Here is a 25,739-nt window from a genome sequence, read left to right as displayed (position 1 = left end):
GGAATATCTCTAGTAGAAATGCAGTGAGCTAGAAGGTCAAGGCCAGAAGTAGATCATGTTTATTTGTCCCTCTTTGAACTGGGGGAAAGCAGATGATTTATTTTTGAATATCCAGCTTGTTTTTTTTTAAACTTAAAGACTATAAGGAAATGAGTAGAAAGAATTGTCAGAGACTCACAATGTACCTCTACTCCTGTCTCTAAGAGGTTATGAAATCTGCTTACAGGGTAATAGACAGGAAGGGTCTTGGAAATAGTACATAAATTCCAGGTTGGTAAGCATGATCAATAAATATAAAACCTTCTGAAGTGTCAGGATGCAGTGGTAAGCCATTAAGCCATAGATGTTTTGGAGTATTAACCCCAAATTAGGAAAAGCTGTGTTTCTCTTTGTGGCCATCAGATTTGTCTTCTCAAATAGGACTTTGCATTTACAGTTGTTGCTTTTTTCCGCCTACAGTAAGTTCACAGTAAAGATTTATAATATGAATAATTTAGAACCACTTCTGCCTTATTTCATACTTTTCTTTCCAAGATTGTTGAGTCATGAAATAAAATCCTCATTAGGAAACTGTCAAAAGTAGAAACAGTTTCAGAAAGTTAAAAAGTTCAGAGTGTTTAGTTTCTCAATGGAAGACAGTAATTTGATTCCATTTTTATAGTTATTTCCTTCCATCAAGTGCATCTGTCTCCTAGTGTTATTAAATCTTGTCTGTTCATCTACTTAACAGCCTCCTTTGATGACTGGTACAACGTTTTATTAATGGCAAACCCAGTAAGTTAAAAGACTTGCCAAATCTTAAGGAAACCAGTGAGCTATATAGTAAGATTTATACACAACCTAGTTTCCAGAATTAGCTCCAAAAAAGAAGTAAAGTGTGTATATGTATGTATGTATATATGTATGTAGAATTTAGATTCTGGAAACTAGGGACCAGTGTGAACATCAATTTCTGTTTAACCTATGCACAGCTGTCCAAGTCTCTGTTTCTTTGTCTTCATATGTAAAAAATAATAGTACCTAATTTACAGAGTTGTCATGAGTAATAAATGGAAATACATAGTAATACTTAGTATTGTGCCCAGGATATAATGACTACTCAATATATATATATATATGATTTGAAAGAAAAAAATCTCAGCATGCCAGGGGTCACTGTTCTACACCTCTTTGTTATTCTTTGGCCATTTCAGTCTCAGGAATAAATGTGGCATTAAGGATGGCAAGTCTGGGCCACCCTTGTGGTGCAAGGGGTTAAGCACCACACTCTGAAGCAATCCGCAGCCTCTGCAGCACAAGTTTGATCCCCGGCGGGCCAGGGAGAAACCCACGTGGCGCAGCAGACCTCTCCTGTCTCGCCCGCTGCTCCCCTTAGCAATGTACTTCGGTCAGTCTGCTGTTCCGCTCCCCACTGTCTGTGGTGAGCCCTCTCACCCCCCGCATCTCTGGCCTGTACCCCAGCTCTTGTATGCATAAATAAATAAATCTTAAAAAAAAAAAAAATGGATGGCAAGTCCTACAGAAACTGATGCTTTCCCTAAGATGGAATTAATTGGTTCAGATAACTCTACGGAGTAGCTAGGTAGAAAAGATGAAGTTGACATGGTTTAAAAGAATTTTCTCTTGATGCACTTTCTTTTCATTTTATCATACAGTGCCTTTGAAGATGAGACTATGAAGCTTCGCCAGTTGAAACTAGATAACCAGGTGAGCTCTTTTGAAGGAAGTGATCGTGATGCTGATGAACTGCAGTATTAGCTGGGCCGTGGAGATACTGGACAGAAAAAGGTTCTGATCTTACTAAATAATGTCTGGAGTTAGTATTTGCTGAACCAGGGCCTGGACTCTGACAAGACCAAAGTGTTTTTGGGACATCAGCAAGAAAACTGACTTTGGAGTTGGAATCACTGAAAATTCCTTAGTGCCTTTCATAAGAATTAGAAGAATGTTAGTGTTGTATTTCTATGTAGTAAATTGGTTCTGCTGCCTTAAATACTTCTCTACACTGTAATTTCATCTAACTACATGATATTTTTTTAATCCTAAAATGCAGATCTGAACATGCTGCGGTGCTGCTTAAAAGCCTCCACTGCCTACGGAATAATTTTCTTCACAGCACTGGTCCCAATTTCAGTTACACATTAAATTCTTTTTTTTTTTTTTCTTTTTTTTTTTTTCTTTTGCAATGATTTGGCTTATATTCGTTTCCTCCACTAGACTCAGCTCCATGAGAACAGAACCAGGTCTGTTCTCGGTGACCATCACATCAGGAGCTCCCAGTAGAGAGCTGGGCTCACAATAGTCCTTCATAAAATACTTGACTAGAGGAAGGAATAAATGAAGAGTTTAAGTTGTTTCATGCTATGATTCTCATAATTAGCCAGCTCAGAGCCTACATCCAACCTGTATTGCTTTCTGGCCTGTTTTTTTCCCTGTGTTTTCTAATTCAGGGTCGTCTATAGCCTAGTCTTGCCCACGTAGGGTCCTCAGTAATCAGTGCCAGAGGTGACTAAAATGACCGCAGATTTTTATCCTGCTTCTTTATGTTGTCATTGGAATTAATAAAGTGACTTCTAGCCCAATAAATTGCTTCAGAGGGGAGTCACTGAAAACTAGGAGGAACATCTTCACAGAGTGTGTGTGCGCCAGGAAGGGGTGTCTTGGAGTGGGCCTCGCGCCCCAGGAGACCGCCAGCGCCCTCCTTTCTCGGGTGCTGTTGCCCTGATCAGGTCCAAGGCTGCCTCCCCTGGTGCCCCCCGGGGACAGGGCAGCCCAACCTCGAGGGCCTGCAGAGCCGCTGCCGACCTGCCGCTACCCGGCAACAGCCTCACGGCCCGTGGGGAGTGCAGCAGAGAGCGGGTGGCGAGGCTGGCACCCCTGCTCTGAACCCCTGCTCCCAAGATCCCCTGTGCAGATTTTGAGGCCACATGCGAGCCTCCCCTCTATGCCCGGCGGAACAGAAGGGGCTTCTCAGCCTGGCACCTGCATCCCTGTAGGTGCCCAGCTCGAAATAGGCCACTCTGAAAAATCTGCTTCCAGCTTTGGGGATCACAGGGTGTGAGCGCCACCGTGGAGTCCTGGCCCAGCCGAGCCTGACTAGAGCCGGGTTTTTGCGTGGATTGGCTGCCTTGAAACCTCTGCTGAGGTTGATGTGCCCGCTGGCACAATTTTTAATATAAATATATTTTCTGTAAGTAAAAGAAAATGGTCCAAATATTTTTTAATTTTTATTTTCTGAGAATGCTTCATGCGGTACATGTGTGGTATAAGTGCTGGGGACTGTTATAAGCCCTTTTATAGCTCAATTTAAAAAATATGATTTTCGTATCGGTAATGAATGTATATATAAGAATTAAAATAACACAAAAAAGATATTTGAGGAAAGTCTCTCTTCCTCTTCTTGGTTCTGGGCTTTTTTCCAGAGGCTGTGACTGATTTCTAATGTATCCTTTCAGAGAGAGAATGGATACAAAGACAATGGTTTTTTTACATTTGTCTTATGGTCGGGGGCATGTTGGTTTACAACTTTGAATTTGATTTGGAGGTATAGGATCACACCCTTAAGGTGTAAAGTCTTTTTTTTTTTTGCTCTGTGACATATTTTTTTTTTTTGACTTTTTTTTTTATTTTTATATTCCCCATACAATTGCAACCCCAATTTTGACCCCAATGTCTCCTTTCCCCTCCCCCCCAAAGAGTGTCTCTGGTTCATAGTTGTTTGTTGATTTTGATTTTTTCCTTTCTTGTAGTTATTCTTTTTCCTGGTCCATATTTAAGTTTTCTAGATTCCTGCTATGAGTGAGACCATCCGGTATTTTTCTTTTTCTTTCTGACTTACTTCACTGAGCATGATCCCTTCCAGCTCCATCCATGTTGCAGCAAATTGCATGTGTTTATCTTTTTTGATTGCTGAGTAATATTCCATGGTGTATATGTACCACATCTTCTTGATCCAATCATCTATTTTTGGGCATTTGGGTTGTTTCCAAAGCTTAGCTATTGTAAACAGTGCTGCTATAAACATAGGGGTGCAGGTGTTCTTTGGAATTGATGATTCTGTGTCCTTTGGGTAAATACCTAGGAGTGGAATTGCTGGATCATATGGAAGCTCTATGTTTAGTAGGTCCAGAAATCTCCACACAGCTCTCCATAGTGGTTGGACCAGTTTGCACTCCCACCAGCAGTGCAGGAGAGTTCCTTTCTCTCCACACCCTCGCCAACATTTGTTGTTGCTAGTTTTTTTAATATGTGCCATTCTCACTGGTGTAGGATGGTATCTCATGGTAGTTTTGATTTGCATTTCCCTGATTACAAGTGATGTTGAACATTTTTTCATATGCCTGTTGGCCATTTGCATTTCCTCTTCAGAGAAGTTTCTTTTTAGCTCTTCTGCCCATTTTTTGACTGGATTATTTTCTTTGTTTTTGTTGAGTCTCATCAGCTTTTTGTAGATTTTTGTGATCAGTCCTTTATCATTAGTGTTGGGTGCAAAAATGTTCTCCCAGTTGGTGGGGTTTCTCTTTATTTTGGTTATTGTCTCTTTTGCTGTGCAAAAGCTCTTTAATTTGATGTAGTCCAGCTGTTGACCTTTGCCTTCACTATCACTGCTTTGGGTGGTACGTCTGTAAAGATGTCTTGTAAAGACGTTTTTTTCTTTCTTTCTTTCTTTCTTTCTTTCTTTCTTTCTTTCTTTCTTTCTTTCTTTCTTTCTTTCTTTCTTTCTTTCTTTCTTTCTTTCTTCCTTCCTTCCTTCCTTCCTTCCTTCCTTCCTTCCTTCCTTCCTTCCTTCCTTCCTTCCTTCCTTCCTTCCTTCCTTCCTTCCTTCCTTCCTTCCTTCCTTCCTTCCTTCCTTCCTTCCTTCCCTTCCTTCCCTTCCTTCCCTTCCTTCCCTTCCTTCCCTTCCTTCCCTTCCTTCCCTTCCTTCCCTTCCTTCCCTTCCTTCCCTTCCTTCCCTTCCTTCCCTTCCTTCCCTTCCTTCCCTTCCTTCCCTTCCTTCCCTTCCTTCCCTTCCTTTCTTATTTATACAAGCACTGGTTGGGCGTGGTAGGAGAGGTCTGCGCGCCATGTGGGACTCTCGCCCAGCGGCCGGGGATGAACCAGTGCTGTAGAGGCTGCGGGCAGCTTCGCAGCCCAGCGCTCAACCGCTGCGCCACCAGGGGAGGCCCTGTAAAGACGTTTTATAGGAAATTTTTTAGATTCAAAAAAGATCTCTTTGGACCTGATGCATACATTTCACTGTTAAGTAGTGTGGGATACTGTTAGAGCCCTGAATGCCACCTGCACGAGAAAGAAGTGACTCGGCAGGGACTGTGGAACTTTGTGCCCATGCCAGTGGAGCCTTCGAATGGCCCAGAGCAAGAAAGCAGCGCTGCCAAGTGATAAATAAGACATCGGGCTAGTTCTAGCTCTGCCATTCATTAGCTGTGCGATTAGGTTAGACCCTTGACTCTGTGGGCCCTAGTTATTTTATTTATAAGGAGATCTGGACAAAATAATAGAATGTTAGACAGCATCGTAGAGTATGGGACCTACAAGATGGAGGCATGTTGAGGAAGGTGAGGTGCTGTATCACCTGGTGGTGTCTTGGTGTGCGCTTCACAGCTTAGCACGTGGAGGCCCACCCAGGGGCTCCCGTGCACTCCGCCAGAGGCAGTGGCAGTGACTTGCCGTGACAGTGATTGTTAATAGAAGTGGGAGACTCTGGGGAGCCTCTCTCCCACCCCTGCCTCAGGTGTATGGTAGATTAAGTCCTCAGACATCCTGCAGTGAGAGTGTCCCCATGGTCCAGTCTCTGGTTGTGAGCTTTACAGGATCAGCCATTGTTTGCTAAGAGCAACCAAAGTGAAGCAGTCTCATGAGGATTGGTTCATACTAACAAATACCTTAAGTGATAAAGCCAAATCAGTAATTTGTAGGGAACTCTGTGCCTGAGTCAGCTGTTCATCACATTCCTTTTAGTCTGTATAAATTAGCAAGTGACTTAGTGAGTTTGAAATCAGAGTAAGTAGAGTTTGTGAAATGATCTTTGTGATAGAAATCATTAATGTATGATGGTATAATTAATTCACTTCTACTAAAGGGTTCTCCCTGCCAAAGGAATGAGATATGTTGGTGTCTGGCCAGGACACTGGCCTCCTTGGCTACTCCTGCAAGGTAAATCTTGCACTCTGGTTCCGTGTTGCCTTATCTCCATAGAGATCATTTCTCTTCTTTGTCCACATCCAGTTTATAGTATTACTAATTAGTTTCTTTCATAACTATATTTTTTTCATGACAGTATATTCTTAGAATTTAATGTTTAAAAATCCTAGGCTCACAGATAATTTACACATGGCTGTTTTTGTCCCATATAGATTTTTGAATGGCTTTATTGAGCTAAATCACATGCCATAAGTATATACCTAGTTGAAGGATAGTGACTTTAGATTGCAGATAAGTGGAATTATGCATATAAATTGTGTCTGGACATTTTGACTTAAGGTCCTTCCATGTTGTTGCATATATCAGTACTTCATCCCATTTTATTGTCAAACAGCCTTCCATTTTGTGGGTCGACCTCATTTTGTTTATCCATTCATCTGTTGATGAGCATTTGGATTGTTTCCAGCATTACAAATAATGCTGCTGGGATATTTATATATAAGTTTTTGTGTCACCATGTTTTCATATCATCAGGTAATAGACCTAAGTTCATGTACACCAAGGTGTACCTAACATGCCCTGGGCAATAGGAGTGGCACTGCTGGTCAGATGGTAACTCTGCGTTTAGCATTTCAGAGCAGCCGGACTGTTTTCCAAAGTGACTGAGCCATTGTGCATTCCTGACAGTGGTGTGCAAGGTTTCCGTTTCTCGTACATTAATGATTTCCTTGCCCATGCGTATTATTTATGCCTCACTTTGATTGCAGCCCTTTTAGTGTCTGTGAAGTGGCATCTCATTACAGTCCTGATTTGCATTTCCCTATGACTCAGGGTGTTGAGCATTTGGACTCGGTGGCCATTTGTATGTCTTCTCTGGCAACATATTTATCTAAATTCTTTCCTCTTTTTAAATTGTCTTTGTTGCTGAATGTAAAGGAGTTCTTTATATATTCTATATCAAAGTTCCAATTCAGAAATATTAGTTGTAAAAATTCGGTGATTTGTTTTTTTACTTTTTTGATGTGACATTTTCAGCACAAAAGTTTTATTTCTTCTTTTGCTTCTTTTATATTTGGTGTCATATCTGAGAAACCATTACTTAAACCAAGCTTACAAAGGCTTGCTCCCGTGTTTCCTTCTAAGAGCTATAGACGTTCTGTGATCTGTTTTTGTTTTTTTTAATGGTGTGGTATGGGAAAGATCCAACTTCATTCTTTTGCACGTGGATATCTGCTTGTCCCAGCACCATTTGTTAAAAATCTCCCATTGAGTATATTTTTCTTTTCTTGTTACTGGTCTCACTCTGGTCCTCATATTTTCAAGGTATGTGGACCCCTTGGCTGACAACAGAACATAAAGATTTTCAGACCCACGAGTGACAGGACTGACTTGCTGCATGTTGGGTAGAGAACATCTTCGCCACCTGGTGGCCAATCTCTTGTAGTACAGCCGCGACCCTTTGTGTCAGGTTGCCCATCTCTCTGCACAGAACATTCTAAGAGAGGTCATCCGTGCACTAAATTGCTATTTTTAAAAGTCTGATTTAAAACTTTTAGCCTTGTCTCCCTATGAGCTCACTTTGTGGGCGGGGAAGGTTAGCTATTTTTAGCCAAACAAATAACCCCCAGGTAACTGTTTTGCTCTTGCTAATGGTCCCTCGGTCAGTGATCCTCTTTCAGGAGTCGCCTGATGTAATGAATCATCATCATGTAATAAATAAAGTCAGTCCTCTCTAGGGGGTTTGGAAAATTGAGAAATCAGTGAAGTCATTTAAACTTCAAATGGCTAGTATTCATTTGAAGCTTGACTGATCTTTTATTATTTTACTGGTTAAAGCCTTTATTTTTTAAAGATTTATTTGTTTATGCATATGAGAACGGGGGTACAGGCCAGAGGTGTGGGGGGGGGGTGAGAAGATTCACCAGACACAGAGTGGGGAACAGAACAGGCAGGCTGACTGAATACACTGCTTGAGGGGAGCAGCAGGAGAGACAGGAGAGGTCTGCTGTGGCATGTGGGTTGCTCCCTGGCTGGGGATTGAACTCGTGTTGCAGTGGCTACAGACAGCTTCACAGGTTGTGTCTTAACCCCCTGGTTAAAGCCTTTTCATGGAAAATTGTCCCCCACCCCATCTAATTTCTATTTCCTCATTGATTTTGGCATCATCATTCAACATTTTGATCCCCAGAAATGATAGTTGTACTTACCATCAGATTTTGGAGAAGATGGTTTCTTTGAGTTAGTGTTCAACTTTGAAAGAAATCGGAGAAATTAAAGGCTTATTTAACATGAAATTTAAAGTCCTGAAGGTGCCATATTTTCATTACCTTTAGGGCATTGGTCACCTTTGGTCCTTCCTGACTCCCTTGACCTTTCCCTAACTCGGTGAGGAGTTCTTTGTTCATGTACCCTCATTTCAAGCCCTCAGCTTTTCAGGGAAGTTAAGACATAAATGAAATATGAGTTGACACTGTTACATTGAAACTCAGTCAATATCTCCTTCCTTCCCCATCCAACCATGTGAGGGTGGTTACAATGCTGAATCAGGTGACAGATTTACCAAGTTGATAATTTTCCCATATGCAGATATTTTATAGTATTTTCTTGTTCACAAACTTGGACAGTGGCAGATCTGTTCAACATTGTCTTGTCGTAACTGTGACCCTGAAGTTCACCCTTTGAATCTACAGCTGTTTTTAAAGTTGTTGATCTAAATGAGTTTGACAGGTGTTGAAGTTGACAGAGGAAGGCTTCGCCATACACTCACTTTGATAGCAGCCCAGTGACCACGATTCTAGAATGCCCTTTACAGGGTTGAGAGCATGGCTCTGTTGGTGCGCTGAGACGTCACCAGCCCCTTTGGCAAAGAGTTCTAACAGCTAAGTATCATGAATCTCCAGGGGGAGCGCTCCTCTTCCAGTCTCTGTTCATCGCTCACTGTTCCTGGGGCTACTATGATTCCTTCCCCAGTCATTCCTCCCAGCCTGCTCGATGGCAGAGGCCATAGTGGCACATTATCTCAGCTACCCCGCTCTTTCCTCTGTGTGCAGGACTGTGTAAAAAAGAACAGTTCTGTTAGTTCTGTGTCCCCGAATCAATCTGCATGCTCTCATCAGCTCAGTTCAGGAAAAACACACTTCCTGGCCTGCTGGTGCTCTCCCCCTTGGAGTAATGCTTCCTTTAGTGGCCCTTTTTGAAAACACTATCCTGCGAAAAAGTAAGTGGAGAGCTTTTTGCCTAAGAAACCATAAAATAGCTTATAATATCTTTGTTTTTCGTTTTTTAAAAAATTTATTTATTTATACAAGAACCAGGGTACAGGCCAGAGGTGTGGGGTGGGGGGTGAGAGGATTCACCAGAGATGGAGTGGGGAACCCAGATCAACTGAAATACACTGCTGAGGGGAGTAGCGGGCAAGCCAGGAGAGGTCTGCTGCGCCATGTGGGGCAGCTCCCTGGCTGGGGATTGAACTCGTGCTGCAGTAGCTGTGGACAGCTTCATAGGTTACATCTTAACCCCTTGCACCACCAGGGAGGCCCATATCTTTGCTTTCCAATTACGACTTTATTCTTAGCTTGGGGCTTGACATTTTTATTCCGGGATACCCCATGCCCACAATGAGTTCTATGAATTATAAATTCCTATTTGCTGAGCCTTAAAAAGTGTATGTGCTGCCCAGCACCTCCTCAGGTTGAGAACACAAACCCCTTGCCTCCTCTACATCCTGCACCTCCTCACACCCTTTCCCTCAAACATAATGATGGCACCCTGCTTGCCACTCAGCGAGCCTGCTTTTAGGGTATCAACCCTACCGACTCCCTTGGTGGCTGCCTGCGTGATAAACTCTATAGTGCAAAGACAAAGAAAAATAGTAGACATACTAGTATCTTCCTTTTCATTTTGAATGCTGAGTAATATTCCATGGTGTATATGTACCACATCTTCTTGATCCAGTCATCTATTTTGGGGCATTTGGGTTGTTTCCAAAGCTTAACTATTGTAAACAGTGCTGCTATAAACATAGGGGCGCAGGTGTTCTTTGGAATGGATGTTTCTGTGTCCTTTGGGTAAATACCTAGGAGTGGAATTGCTGGATCATATGGAAGCTCTATGTTTAGTAGGTCCAGAAATCTCCACACAGCTCTCCATAGTGGTTGGACCAGTTTGCACTCCCACCAACAGTGTAGAAGAGTTCCTTTTTCTCCACACCCTCGCCAACATTTGTTGTTGCTAGTTTTTTTTAATATGTGCCATTCTCACTGGGGTAAGATGGTATCTCATGGTAGTTTTGATTTGCATTTCCCTGATGACAAGTGATGTTGAACATTTTTTCATATGCCTGTTGGCCATTTGCATTTCCTCTTCAGAGAAGTTTCTTTTTAGCTCTTCTGCCCATTTTTTGACTGGATTATTTTCTTTGTTGTTGTTGAGTCTCATCAGCTCTTTGTAGATTTTTGTGACCAGTCCTTTATCATTAGTGTTGGGTGCAAAAATATTCTCCCAGGCGGTGGGGTTTCTCTTTGTTTTTGTTATTGTCTCTTTTGCTGTGCAGAAATTATGCTTCTTTCTTGATTATTTTTGTCACCAGATTCTTTATCTTGCTTTTCCCATAGAGTTGACTGTTTTCTACTTGGAATTTCCCAGCTGCTCTTGTTTTTCTTATCCTTTGCCCTGATTTGTTTGACATCTAATTATGTAAAATGAACAAGAAAGCAAAACATACTGCTTTTTAGTGAATTGAGATGTAAAAGTAATGTGGGGGTGAGAGAATAATATTTTTTTCACCTTCCAGTCACAAAAGTAAGATAATATAGAAAACTGGAAAAAGGGGAAAAATTGTCCATATGCTACCCCCTGAGATGCATTGCTGTGTTCTTTCATCTTTCCCCTCAGGCATATGTGTTTGTATTTTAAACTTGTGATCATGGTGCCATTAATAATACAGTAACAATATATCTTTTCTGTAGACTTGAGTCATGTTCTCACCTTGGCTAGTTGGGTTGTACCATTTCAAATAGATCTTGACAGATGTCTGGTAAATATTTGTTACTGAAGTGACCGGATCCCTGCTCCTCTGTGTGCGTCAGTTTCCTACTTCTGAGGTGGGAAAAATTAATTTATGAGCGGTTTTGTGAGGATCCATGAAAACCTGAGTGTTTGCAATATCTTGGTCTTATCTCCTGGCTATAATGTCCCGATTGTCCCCTAGAGAGCGCTGCTGGAGAAGAAGCAGAGAAAAAAGCGCCTTGAGCCGCTCATGGTCCAGCCAAATCCAGAAGCCAGGTTACGTCGGTCAAAGCCAAGAGGCACGGAGGAGCAAACCCCTTTGGTGGAGCCTCATGCCCTGCGCAATGATGTCATCCTCCACGGTGTGTATTTAGACAGCAGCATTGCCTGCTGGGGCACCCTTCTCACAAACTAAGAGAAGGCAGGAACATTCTCAGATAGACCAAGGGATACTAGGAATCTTCAGAAATCATTAAAATCACGTTTTGGGTTTTTGAGTTAGAATAAACCTGATCAATGGGACAGACCTTACTATTCGGGTCCATCCCAGAACCTCTGTTTCAGATGCCAGTGAGTTAGTCCAGATTGGCCTGTGAAGAGCATGTAGCCTTGTTACGTCATAGCAGAGTTAACCATGAAGCCAGGAGTAGGTGGGGCGCGTCCATTCTTCCAACAGATAGGACGCAAACGATCATCTCAGAGAGATGGTGAGGATGCAAAGGAGCTTCTAAATGTGGATTAAGAACTCCTAAATCAGGAACTCCTAAATCAACTCCCCTGAACTTGATTGGCTTGGATAGGATCTCAGCTTTGGAAAACTTTGTTTTCATGTTTTTTTCTTAAGTTTCTATAGTTCAACATCAAGTACATTTTGCTTTAGTAAAATTTAATAAGATGAACACCAGCCCTGAATTACTCTATTAACAGATATCCTTGTGGACCTTAAGGAAGGAAGGTAAGTAAAGTGATTGCATAGCTCTTAATTCTTGTCACATGCAGCTAAACCACCCAACCAACGTGGAGATACTACTTTCCTTCTTTTTCTTTCCTTCTGATTCCTAGGTATTGATGGGCCAGCTGCTTTCCTGAAGTCAGATAGTCAAGATTTGGAAACCAAAATTCATGTCCTTTCAGTCGGCTCTTCTGCCACAGAAGAGGATACTGAAGGGAGTGCTGATGGGGACAGTGTTCTGGATCCTGCTCCCAAGCCAGATCTTCAGGAGATTCTCCAAAAGCATGGTGAACATTAGTCATGGTTTTAAGACAATTATTCTTCCGAGTCATTTGTCATCTTTTCCTTTACTTCCATTTTTGGTTAACAATATAAATGACTCAAAATTGCTCGTGATGTGACATTAGGTTTTAAGAGATGACTGTGTCAGGCATCTTTGACCCCTGAGTATTGGTCATTGTCAGCAATACAAGTATTTATCCTATTGTCTGGGGAAAATAAGATAAATAACTATAAAATAGCAGCAGCATTAGTTATTATATATGACTCTTTTTTTTTTCAAAGATTAATTATGCATACAAGAGCTGGGGTACAGGCCAGAGATGCAGGGGTGAGAGGATTCACCAGAGACAGAGTGGGAAACAGAACAGGCAGACTGACTGAAACACACTGCTGAGGGGAGCAGTAGGTGAAACAGGAGAGGTCTGCTGTGCCATGTGGGTTTCTCCCTGGCTGGCCGGGGATCTAACTCATGCTGCAGAGGCTGTGATTGCTTCATAGTGCACCACCAGGAAGGCCCTATATGACTCTTGATTTTTGTTCCTGCCCTTCTTCTTTGAGAAAGTTGTTACTCAACAACCCTCCTCTGCCTGTATTTCACAATTATACTGATCTAATGATAAGATAAATAACCAGATTAGTGGCAAACTGGATCAAAATATAGTTAAGCTGGTACTTTTCCTACCAGGGCCTACTTTCTGCCAGTTGGAGTTACCATTTCCATAAATATTTCCATACATATTAGAAGTCCTTTGTAATCTTCAGTCTCCTTAGAAAAAGAATTTTATAATGAGAACGAAGTGATCATGTCCCTTTCAGATGAGACGACCAAAGTCCTATAATAGTGGGTATCTGGCGCCTCCACTGGGATAGGCATTGCTGGGCCCGGACTGTGTGGATCAGGAGATGCACATGCAAACAAATACGCTTATCCATTTATTTAGATTCATTGAGCATATACTGCACAGCAGACATTGTTCTAGGCACTTAGAATCCAAGAGCAAACGTGGCCCCTGTCCTCAAAGAGTGCTTATCCTCATTGAGTGTTTATGCACCTACACCTTGAGGAAAGCACCCAGAGAGGCGCCCAAACCAGAGTTGAAGGTTTGAGAAACTTCTCAGAGAGGAATTGCTGAATTATACGGTAATTCTATATTTGATTTTGAAAGAGCCACCGTACTCTCTTCCAGTGGCTATATATTTTACTTTGCCACCCGCAGTGCAAAAGGGCTCTGAGTTTTCTACATCCTCTACATCCTTGGTGTTTTCTGGTTCGATTTTTTTTTCAATTATAGCCATCCCATTGCTTGTGAAGTTGTAGCCCATTGTGATTTTGATTTGCCTTTTCCCTAAAGATTAATGATGTTAAGTATCTTTTCATGTGCTTATTGACCACGTATATGTCTTTGGAGAAATGTCTATTCAAGTCTTTACCCATTTTTTGAAATTTTTTTTTGTCATTGAGTTGTAAGTGTTCTTAATATATTCTGGAGATCAATCCTTAATCACATACATGATTTGCAAATATTTTTCCCATGTATATAATGTTTCAAAGTGCTAAATTAGGGTGGCAACAGTGAAAGGACAATAAGGGAAGGCCCTGAGTAAGAATACAAAGAAGATTTGTCAGATTTTAGATACAAGAGCCATGTCTTGAGTTATAGTTTGGAATGTTTTAAGCAAAAAAAATTAAAATTATCTTTGGTTCAAAGATTGCCTTTTTAAACCAGTGTTTACAGGTTTTGACCATTCTTGTCTGACAGGTATCTCAGGTAGTTTGAACTTTGATGAGGAAGAGACTGATGGGGAAGAAGAAGGAAAAAAGTTAAGAGCTCATTCTCCACATTCAGAAGCAGACAGACCCAATTCTGCATCCAGCCAGAAGTCAACCACAGTATGTAGTTCTGAAACTTCTTTAGCTAAAGCCAGTCAGTTAAATTACAGCTAATTTAGATCTTTCCCAAACATATCTTCAGTATTTAAAGATCATCCCTGAATAAGATTCAAAAGCTTTCTGCTCTAGTTCAAACTAAAAGTTCCTCACCTCTCTGATATCTGCTGTCCCATGCCAGCTATTGCTCAGCTGTCTCCCACGCGCCTTTGAGCGCCTTTCTTACTCTCAGTTTGCATGTACTTATTTAGCTCTTCAGAGTACCCTCCCCCTGTGAGAAGACTGGAGACAAAGGGATCACTCATTAAGTGACTTTGTCTGTTAAGTGTTTCTCAGAGAGATTTTGAGGTTTTCTGACAACTTCCTGTTGCCCACTGTGACTGTTCTCTCAGGATACAGGCGCTTCCAGTACTGCAGCCCCACAAGCTGATAACCAGCTGGGAGAAGTGGAGAATTTAGAGGACTTTGCCTATAGTCCTGCCCCTCGAGGCATCACCGTCAAGTGTCGGATAACCAGGGACAAAAAGGGAATGGATCGGGGTCTTTTCCCCACTTACTATATGCACTTGGAAAAGGATGAAAATCGGAAGGTAGGAAAATTGATACTCAAGGCAGACCTTGAGACAGAGGGAAGAGTGTTGTGGGGACAGAGAACAGCACTGGGATCAGAGCAGAGGAAGGTGGCTTTTGAGTCCCAGGTGCTTCACAGAGTTCCCGGTCTAATAGGCAGAGTCTGTATCCCATCCTACCCCAAGAAAAAGACTTTTGCCCAGAATGTACGGAAATATTTAAAGGTAATTATTTTTAACTCGATCCTTTTTATTGGGGGGGGGGTATGGTGGCAAGGGTGTCACTTATGCTATTGTTTATTTGTGTTAAGATAGAACATGACATTGTAGAAGAAAGCGCACATTTTTGGGAATAGATGGAGTTAAAAATAAAGAACATGCAAGTGAAATGTCTTCACCCTAGAAATTCTCATTAACTCTGCATATACATTTGAGACAGTTTAATACTTTTTTTCAGATTTATTTTATTTATTTATGCATACAAGAGCTGGGGTATAGGTAGAACAGGCAGATCTACTGAAATACATGGCTGAGGGGCGCAGTGGGTAAGACAGGAGAGGTCTGCTCTGCCATGTGGGTCAGCTCCCTGGCCGGGGATTGAGCTCATGTTGCAGTGGTTGCCAATACCTTGATAGTGCTGAGACAACACCTTGCACAACCAGGGAGTCCCGACAATTTAATACTTTCAACAAAAAACCTATTTTGTATTAAAACCAGGTTCTGGTGGTTGATATTAAGAGCCTAGAAATGAGGTGAGGGTAGGAGATGTCATTGTTAACTATAACCACAACTTATTGAGTGTTTATGACAGAGTGTGTGCTAACTGCTTGATATATTATCACTTAACACTTGTAACAACCATGTGTGATAGGGTTTCTTCTTGCTGTATGGAGGAGGTAACTGGGGCTTAGGGAATGACGTACTACTCCAAGTGACAGGGCCAGATTGGAACCCACCCCTGTTTGATTCCAAAGTTCTTCCCTTAGCTTCTGCCACCCCGGCTTCTCTATTACTGTCCAAGTCTAGTAGGTTTAGGCAGGGAGAATAAACACGACAGTGATCATATCATTGAAGTCACAGGGGGTTAGACCAGTAATGAAAGGGCGCATTAAGAGACATTGCCAGGGGCCTCCCTGGTGGTGCAAGGAATTAAGACACAACCTATGAAGCTGCCCATAGCCTCTGCAGCATGAATTCAATCCCTGGCCAGCCAGGGAGCAACCCACATGGCGCAGCAGACCTCTCCTGTCTCGCTCGCTGCTCCCCTGCAGGGTACTTCAATCTGCCTGTTCTATTCCCCACTCTGTCTCTGGTGAATCCTCTCACCCCCCACACCTCTGGCCTGTACCCCAGCTCTTGTATGCATAAATATATAAATCTTTAAAAAAAAAAGAGAGAGAGAGAGAGAGACATTGGCATTCCTAAGGATGACAGAAAGGGTGGGCAGTCAGAATGCAGTCTCTCCTAAGGTTGCAAAGGCTCAAGCAAGGAATTGGAAGAAGTGTTTTTAAAAAGTCACTGGAGGTTTAAGGGATAAAGTTGTATAGAAAATCAAGCTAGTGAATTTAGATAAGTTGTATTATAGGGAAACCCTGATAGAGAAATGCTGGGGCACCTCTTGCCTGCCCCAGAGGCACTGGCATCATCTCAGCTTCTGTGCCCAAGAAGCCGCTGCTGGCATTGATGGCTGCTGCACCTCAGCCACCCCAGGCAGCTTCCCCAAGAGCACCTTTGAAGCCATCTCCCAGCCTTCAGCTGTCACACCCTGACCTCTGTATTGGGTCTCCCTGTCAGCATATGACCAGCTTGAAAAGACCCACACCAGAAACCCAGGTTTCCACTGGGGCCGTCCAGGAGCTTAAAATTAATGAAAGTAAATTAAACCTGTAAAAAATGTATACAGAAGAACCAAAGGTGGACTGGTACATGATAGGCACTGGCTAAACATTTGCTCAAGAAATAGGTAGAACAAACCATGATGCTTCTTTTGACTTCATTTTTTTTTTTTTTAATAGAGGCATGCTTTATTTATTTGTTTGCTGGTTTGTTTGTTTGTTTTGTTTATACATGCACTGGGTACAGTCAGAAGCGTGGGAGGGAGGGTGAGAGAATTCACCAGAGCCAGAGCGGGGAGCAGAGCAGGCAGAAGGACCGAAGTACACTGCTGAGGGGAGCAGCGGGCGGCAGGAGAGGTCTGCGCGCCATGTGGGACCCTCCTCCGGTGGCCGGGGAGCAGCCGGGGATTGAACCGGCGCCGCAGAGGCCGCGCGCAGTTTCGCAACCCAGCGCTCAACTGCTGCGCCACCGGGGAGGCCCTTGACTTCATTTTTGACTGGCTTTTTTTTTTTTTCTTTTTCTAGATATTTCTTCTTGCAGGTCGGAAGCGGAAAAAGAGCAAAACATCCAACTACCTTATCTCCACAGACCCAACAGACTTGTCTCGTGAAGGAGAAAGTTATATTGGCAAACTCAGGTGAGCACAGCCTTGTATTGCTGCCCTGTTTTTTCTGAAATTTTTATTCCTGTAGTTTTAGAACAGTTCCTATCTTTTTTACACTGAGCATGTAAAAAAAAAAAAATTAAAAGAAAATCTAAGGCTCTTACTTGTTTTAATGAGAGGTCTTTAAGAAGGTGATGATGGGGGCTTCCCTGGTGGTGCAAGGGGTTAAGACACCACTACAGCACGAGTTCGATCCCCCACCAGGGAGGTGACCCACATGGCGCAGCAGACCTCTCCTGTCTCGCCCGCTGCTCCCCTCAGCAGTGTATTTCAGTATATTTGCCTATTCTGTTCCCTACTCTTTCTCTGGTGAATCCTCTCACCCCCCACATCTCTGGCCTGCACCCCAGCTCCTGTATGCATAAATAAATAAATCTTTAAAAAAAAAACAAAAAAGGATGATGAACGTTGGAGACTGGGCAGATAGGCTTGATCCTGTTACTACGTCTCCCACATCCTTTGTGTAAGAGGAAAATACAGATGATCGTGATCACTTTTTCTCCTGTTCCAGATCCAACCTCATGGGGACCAAGTTTACAGTTTATGACCATGGTGTCAGCCCAACAAAGGCCCAAGGTTTGGTGGAGAAGGCCTACACCCGACAGGAGCTGGCTGCCATCTGCTACGTAAGTCTGTCCCCAGAGCTGCTCCTCGCCGGTCTCCAAGATATCCTGCGGCTCTTCAGACGCCACGGGACTGATGCTGAAGTGTAGACTCCCTCCCACCTAGCTTCTACTTTGTTATCTCTTTTTCTGTTGCTGGTATCGTTTTCTCTATGTATCAGATTTTAATTATTTGTGAATTGCCAACTTTAGTTATTTTCCACTTTTAAAACCTTTCTGGCCTCATCTGCTGTTCTCTCTTCCTAATGCCAGACCTCATTACCTCTTCCTTGGCTAGAGGTTACAATAAACTAGAAACTGATCTCTTTGCTTTTTCTATCCAGTTCATTCTCTCTTGCTACCAGGTAAATCTCCCCCAACCTGAGCTCCAGTTGATCGTGTCTTGGCTTCAGATCTTGTCATGATTACCCGCAGCATGCGGCGTACAGCCCTGAGACTTTGCCACTTCCTTTCAGACTCCTGTTCCCATCATTCTGGCCTCACGGCCCCCTGTAATTCCTTTGCTGTACCCTAAAAGCCTTCCTTTCTTCCTTCCTTGCCCTTTGCCTAATCAGCACCCAAGATGTTATCAGCGAAGTTTTCTGACCACTGGGCGTGGTACCCTCTGTACGTGTCCTGTGATGCCTGCGCCTCCTGTTATTACCTGTTCAACAGTGTTTAAACTGTTTTTCTGGTTTTGCAAACATTTTTTAATGACAACAGGTGGTCAATTTATACAAATTACAGACTAGGATATAATGAACACAAAATCTACCCACATAATGGTTAGAAAAGTGTGACTTGGAACAGTAAATCTGATTCAAATGGCTAAAGGATTGAGTGTGCAAAACTCTTAATCTTAGCCACAACCACACTGACACAGGCCCAGTGCACAGTAGGCGTGCAGAGTTGAATGCAAGAAAGAAGACGGAATTAACCTGACTCACCTGTTGCTTTGATCCAAGAGTCTCAGCTCTTCAGTGGGGATTCATTTCATGATTTGATTTTATCTCTGTGACTGACAACTACTTAGCCCTTTACAACATATAGTATTTTCTCTCTCAGCTTCAACATCAATTAGATGTTAATGCTGCATGATTTTCATGTATGTACATGTATGCATATGAACATGTATAGAGACATCTATATCCACCTATTTAATGTACTTATTCACATATAATCTACCTGACTTGATAGGCATTTGAGTTTTTTATATCCTGGTACAGACCTATTTAATTTAAATTGTAATTCTCTGGTATACCACATAGTGTTGTGCCCTCATTGGGAAATCACTATTTATTATTGATGATCAAATTAGAGTTTGCTCACAGTTGTCTCAGATTTCACTTAAGACTAAAAAATAGGACCTTCCTGGTGGCGCAGGCAGTTGAGCGCAGCGCTGTGAAGCTGTCTGCAGTCTCTGCAGCACCAGTTCAATCCTGGAGGGCCCGCGAGGGTCCCACATGGCGAAGCAGACCTCTCCTGCCGCACCCACTCTCCCCTCAGCAGTGTATCAGTCAGTCCACCTCTTCTGCTTCCCCGCTTTGTCTCTGGTGAATCCTCTTACCCTCCCACGTATCTGGCCTGAACCCCAGCTCTTGTATAAATAAAAAATAAATCTTTAAAAAAAAAAAAGACTAAAAAATAAAAAGAAAAGTTTCAAGCCATCAGAATCTATTTTAAATTCAAGTGTTCAAAATAGGTATTAAAAAAGGTGCTGTACTACCTTCCTATCCTGGATTATGTCTCCCTTTGTTTAACTACCGTTAAATCATTAAATAGTTTTCAGTGCTCTTGACATTGTCAACATTTTCCATCCCCAAGAAAGTCTTGTGTTAAGAATGCAGTCTCTTTCCTTTCTATTTTCAAGTTGTATTATTTCCTCATTGTCTAGGAAACCAATGTTCTTGGATTTAAAGGTCCAAGAAAAATGTCTGTGATCATTCCTGGGATGAATATGAGCCATGAACGGATCCCATTTCGTCCACGAAATGTAAGTAAAAACAGATTTAATCAGCAGTAGACCCTGGGAGACAAGAATACAATTCAGGGGAGGTCAATGCAAAAAAAAAAAAACTGATTCTCCCAGAACCTGAACAATGTAGGTTAAGGCTCACACTTTTATTTAGGAATGCCAGCACTCCAGAAGCTAAGGATAAGTTGCTGTGGAAAAGTGGTTGCTAAAGTGGTGAATTTGAAACTACTTGGTTTGCAAAGAGAAGGGCTATATAAGAATCAAACAAATTGGGCCTCCCTGGTGGTACAGCAGTTGAGCGCTGGGTTGGGAAGCTGCCCGCAGTCTCTGCAGCGCCAGTTCGATTCCCGGCTGCTGGGCGAGGGTCCCACATGGTGCGACAGACCTCTCCTGCCGCCAGCTGCTCCCCTCAGCAGTGTACTTCCGCACTCTGCCTGTTCTACTCTCCGCTCTAGCTCTGGTGAATACTCCCACCATCCCGTGCCTCTGACTGTATCCAGCGCTTGTATAAATAAATAAATCAATCTTTAAAAAAAAAGAATCAAACAAATTAACAATTTTTTTTTTTTTAAGATTTATCTATTTTATTTATACAAGCACTGGGTATAGTCAGAAGCGCAGGAGGGGCCTCCCCGATGGCGCAGCGGTTGAGCGCTGGGTTACGAAGCTGCCTGCGGCACCGGTTCGATCCCCGGCTGCTCCCCGGCCACCGGAGGAGGGTCCCACATGGCGCGCAGACCTCTCCTGCCGCCCGCTGCTCCCCTCAGCAGTGTACTTCGTCACTCTGCCTGTTCTACTCTCCGCTCTGGCTCTGAAGAATTCTCTCACCCTCCTGCGCTTCTTCTTTTTTTTTTTTTTTTTTTGAGGCATGTTTTATTTATTTGTTTGTTTGTTTGTTTGTTTGTTTGTTTGTTTTGTTTATACATGCACTGGGTACAGTCAGAAGCGTGGGAGGGTGAGAGAATTCACCAGAGCCAGAGCAGGGAGCAGAGCAGGCAGAAGGACCGAAGTACACTGCTGAGGGGAGCAGCGGGCGGCAGGAGAGGTCTGCACGGCATGTGGGACCCTCGCCCGCAGCCGGGGATCGAACCTGCGCTGCAGAGGCTGTGGGCAGCTTTGCAACCCAGCGCTCAACCACTGCGCCACCGGGGAGGCCCCAGATTAACAAAATTTTTGTTTTGGTTTCCCATTGGCTAGAAAACCAATGTACTTGGATTTAAAGGACCAAGAAAAGTGGCTTAATTTTTGCCTTTGTTTTAGTCTTACTTTCTGAAATGAGAAAAACAAACAAAAAGCCCCTATTCTCCTTTCTACCTCAGAGTTGAAAATGAATGAGTCTGTACAGTGCTCTGCACAAAGTATTGCCTTTTCCTTCACACAGGACCATGAGAGCTTGCTTTCAAAATGGCAAAACAAAACCATGGAGAACTTGATCGAACTGCACAACAAGGCCCCGGTCTGGAATGATGACACCCAGTCTTACGTCCTGAATTTCCACGGCCGCGTCACACAGGCGTCTGTGAAGAACTTCCAGATTGTCCACGGAAATGACCGTAGGTCCTTGAGAAGGGTCGGGTGGGACCAGGAGGGAAAAGGTTCCCACGTCTGCCCCTCAATGGGGAAAAGAGCATCATGATAGGAAGTTATAGTCAAAAGAGATTCATTTAAATAATGAAGTAAGAGGATTTCTTTTTTTTTTTTAAGATTTATTTATGTATTTATACAAGCACTGGGTACAGTCAGAAGCGCGGGAGGGTGAGAGAATTCACCAGAGCCAGAGCGGGGAGCAGAGCAGGCAGAAGGACCGAAGTCCACTGCTGAGGGGAGCAGCGGGCGGCAGGAGAGGTCTGCGCGCCATGCGGGACCCTCGCCCGGTGGCCGGGGATCAAACTGGCGCTGCAGAGGCTACTGGCAGCTTCGCAGCCCAGCCCTCAACTGCTGCGCCACCAGGGGAGGCTCAAGAGGATTTCTTCAAAACATCAAGCTACAGTTTCACAGTAAAACTTCTCAACCACCGTATTGACAAGGGCAGAAGAGTGAGACTTCCTGTGGCAAATCAGAGCAGTTCAGGGGAGACTGTGGGACGCAGATGCAAATAGGCCTCCCTCACTAAGCTTCCTCACCAGACACCGACTCTTCTCTTTTCCTCCTCTCACCCTATCACGCTCTGTCGGGAGCAGCCCCCCGTTCTCTTAGTGGGAGTTAAAGAGACCTGGTGATTAACTGACCTATTTGGAGAATTTTTCTGTATCCTCAACAGGTTCTCCCCCAGTATAACCACACATTTTCTTTTTTTTTTTTTTTAACATTTATTTATTTATGCATACAAGAACTGGGGTAAAGGCCAGAGGTGTGGGGGGAGAGAGCATTCACCAGAGAGAGTGGGGAGCAGAGCAGGCAGACGGACTGAAATACACTGCTGAGGGGAGCAGCAGGCAAGGCAGGAGGAGTCTGCTGCACCATGAGGGTCAGCTCCCTGGCCGGGGATCAAACTCATGCTGCAGTGGCTGGTGATAGCTTGTTAGCGCTGTCTCGAACCCCTGCGCCACCAGGGAGGCCCCACCACATTCTCTTCTAACATCCTGATTTCTTTCTATTTCTAGCGGATTATATAGTCATGCAGTTTGGACGTGTGGCGGATGACGTGTTCACGCTGGACTACAATTACCCGCTGTGTGCACTTCAGGCCTTTGCCATCGGACTCTCCAGCTTTGACAGCAAGCTAGCGTGTGAATGAGCCAGCTGCGGTGCCAGTCTTCTCTGCGCAGGCCTTTCCAGAGCAGCGTGGCCTCCCTTGCTCTTGCCCCAGGACATGAAGAGTGGCAGCCTACCCTGTTTGGTGTGATCCTGGAAATGAGTGTGTGTATGTGTGTACACACGTGTTTGTGTGTGCATACATGCGTACGCACACACATACACACTCCTCTTTGGGTTTCACAGCTTAATGTGGGTGAGATAGTCAAGGCAGAGACACTTGTCCAGAGCACACTGGTAACGTCCTCACATTAATTGCCCCACAGATTCCCTGCCCCAAGGTCAGATTTCCTCTGCTTGGAAACTTGCAGCTAGAATCAGGTTTTAACAATTAAATATTCGGATCATCTTTTGAAGACCTTTTCAGAGAGGTTCTCTAACTTGCCCCTAGTCTCTAGGTTTGCAAACTTCTGTAAAGGACAGATGGTCTCACTCATGGTAACTTGGCTCTGCCAATGTAGCATGAAAGCGGCCATAGACACAGGAGTGCGGCTGTGCCCCTGGAAACTTCATTGATGCAACCAGGAGGCAGGCCTGATGGGCCTGTGGGCCAGAATATACCCGCTCCAGGTTCATCTCCAAAGATGCTTGACATCTCCCCAAGAGGGCCTGTGGGTGTGAGACCACACTGGTGGGAAGTGGACTACGATGATATTTCGAGTATCTTCTACTGTCACAGCCAGGAGAACCCAAAGTCAGTGAGCATTCTGAGCCACACAGTTGGCTTCGTTTGTCTTTCTTACTTGCCCATGAAGAGGCAATGCCATCCAGTGCCTAAGAGGAGAACTTAACGCACCAGGAAACAATCCTGGAGTTGTGTTCTCCAGGTGGTATCTGTTTGAGAACTGACTTGCTTTCCCCACGGGTCTTGGGAGGTACTGATGTCACAGCCCCATCTCCCCCCCCGCCCCCCCCCGCCCCCCCCCCCCGCCCCAGTAGGTTGCCTGGCACTAATCTCACAGTGCCTGTGGCCAAATTTGTGATCCGTCACTTAAGGATTTTATATTGATAATTGTCTTAATTTCAGTGAAGGCTGAAAAGCATAAATTCTCTAGGCACCTTAGTCTAGTGAAGACAGTAATTTGACACTTGCCTTCATTTTCAACCCAGGAGTGCCTCCCACACTGTAACCATGGAGCCATTAGTATAGCGGGACACACACCTGTAGTGTGTGTGCGAGTGAGAACATCATATGTCAACACTGTCATTGTCATCAATACTGGTGGTGGGAGAGCTTTGGTGCAGACCAGTGGGCACTTGAGCTCTGCCAACCTTGTAGGGCAGTGCCCTGGCCTTGCTCCTTGACTTACTATTACCAGCTCCCTGAGGCCTGGTGCAGATTATGCTCCTGTCACTTCCTCAGATCATGCGATATTTGCCCCGTCCTTCAATTGCTAGCACCTCCCAGCAGAGCCTGTGACTCTACCACCAGTCCATGGTCTCAGAATGTACCTGAATCTTGAGGCTCGAAGAACTTCGTCAGTTCTAGCCTTCGAGCACCGAGCTGTTTGCCAGCATGTGGCAAAAAATTGATGGCTGTTCACCGTTACATTTCCCTTCAAGGACTTTGTTTTTCGCCCCTGTTTCTGGTTACTTGTTTCACATCAAACAGCAGTGTGAAGGGAAGAGACCCGGAAGAGACAGAGACCCTCTGCTCACCCTCCTCTGGAGTGCCCTCCCTGCTTCCTTTTGATATGATCAGTTTCCATCTCAGGCATGCGCCCCATCAAGTGCCTCATTCATAGAAGTGCCCGCAAGCCTTTCAGGCCTCCAGTGCCACTGTCCCCATGGGCTGTCGAATAAGCTGCCTCATCGAAAACAGAAAGCGGTTCGCTCATCTCCAGCCGCAGTATACGACAGCGTCCGGAGACGGGGATCTGACGGGGCAACTGGATCCAATCCTGCTCCCTCCTGTGCTCTCTGACTTGGAGAGATACAGACCCTAGCTTCATAAACTCTCTGCTTAAGCGTGCAGGTGACTGGTTTTATATAAATCATATTTATACCTTTTGTATGCTACAGAAATAAAAATAATTTATATAAAAAAATTGAGTTCCTTCTGACATGTTGTGATCATTTTCACCACTTGGAAACAGTGAACTAGTCAATTATTTTAAGCCAAGTAAGTATCACCATCAGCTTTCCTTCTAGGGTACAGCAGGAGTGCAGGCTGAGAAACCTGTATCCAGACGCTGGCTGGCGCCATGTCTTCTGGACAGAGGATGGAGCTAAGAGCTGAGCACAGAGAGTCACAGGGAGTAGGGGGTTCCTTTGTTCTGGACACCTGCACTGCTCAGCCCCTGGGGGTCATCTTGTTGGTTCTGCTTACTGAATCAGCACAAAATTAATTCTTAACACTGAAACTGATTCTACCTCTTGCCTCTAAGTGTCCATGGTCTTTTTTTTTTTTGTTAAAGATTTATCTTTATTTATACAAGCACTGGGCACTGTCAGAAGCGCGGGAGGGTGAGAGGATTCACCAGAGCCAGAGCGGGGAGCAGAGCAGGCAGAAGGACCAAAGTACACTGCTGAGGGGAGCAGCGGGCGGCAGGAGAGGTCTGCGCGCCATGTGGGACCCTCCTCCGGTGGCCGGGGAGCAGCTGGGGATCGAACCGGCGCTGCAGAGGCCGCGGGCAGCCTTGCAACCCAGCGCTCAACCGCTGCGCCACCGGGGAGGCCCTGTCCACAATCTTAAAGCTACTTTATACAGACAAATGAAAAATAACTACATGTTCACACATTTTTACTAAGCTTTCCTGCTCTTACCAGTGTTGCAGTGACCAGGAGTTACATGGAAAGAAGCAGGAAGAACCTAAAACTCAAGATGACAGCTGGACTCAGAGTCTAAATCTTACGAGTTCGATTTTTCTTTTTTGTGTAATTCATTTTAGCTTGGGAGCATGGCTGATTAGATTACTTGTGACATACTTGTTCACATAAAAGATACCAGCAGGTGTTACTTAAAATCTAAACCAGGTCTACAAAAGGCTCCTTTTTGATCAGAAGGAGAGTAGATGATAAACAATCTAGCATCAGTTCATTTCCTTACACAGCATTACAGGTGTGGGG

The 25,739-nt window shown here is 44.0% G+C and overlaps 1 protein-coding gene across 2 annotated transcripts in view; it reads left to right on the top strand.

Annotated features, from left to right (window-relative positions):
• TULP3 (TUB like protein 3) overlaps window positions 1-22,653 on the top strand; it is a gene marked incomplete at both ends in the record, with an annotated part of 49,638 nt that extends 26,985 nt beyond the window's left edge. For both annotated transcript variants that reach the window (XM_084255512.1, XM_084255511.1), the window contains 10 exons: window positions 1,656-1,707; window positions 11,351-11,510; window positions 12,211-12,387; window positions 14,143-14,273; window positions 14,663-14,860; window positions 17,200-17,312; window positions 17,851-17,965; window positions 19,836-19,934; window positions 21,298-21,469; window positions 22,520-22,653. In XM_084255512.1, the coding sequence (XP_084111638.1) occupies window positions 1,656-1,707; window positions 11,351-11,510; window positions 12,211-12,387; window positions 14,143-14,273; window positions 14,663-14,860; window positions 17,200-17,312; window positions 17,851-17,965; window positions 19,836-19,934; window positions 21,298-21,469; window positions 22,520-22,653 (1,351 nt within the window). The remainder of the gene's footprint in view (window positions 1-1,655; window positions 1,708-11,350; window positions 11,511-12,210; window positions 12,388-14,142; window positions 14,274-14,662; window positions 14,861-17,199; window positions 17,313-17,850; window positions 17,966-19,835; window positions 19,935-21,297; window positions 21,470-22,519) is intronic.
• Window positions 22,654-25,739: the final 3,086 nt, after the last annotated feature.

Source organism: Talpa europaea (assembly GCF_964194135.1).
Source record: "Talpa europaea genome assembly, chromosome: 15".
In the NCBI taxonomy this organism is placed as follows: Eukaryota; Metazoa; Chordata; class Mammalia; order Eulipotyphla; family Talpidae; genus Talpa; species Talpa europaea.
The sequence above is the reverse complement of the archived record's forward strand: the minus strand, read 5'-3'. Positions and strand labels throughout refer to the sequence as shown.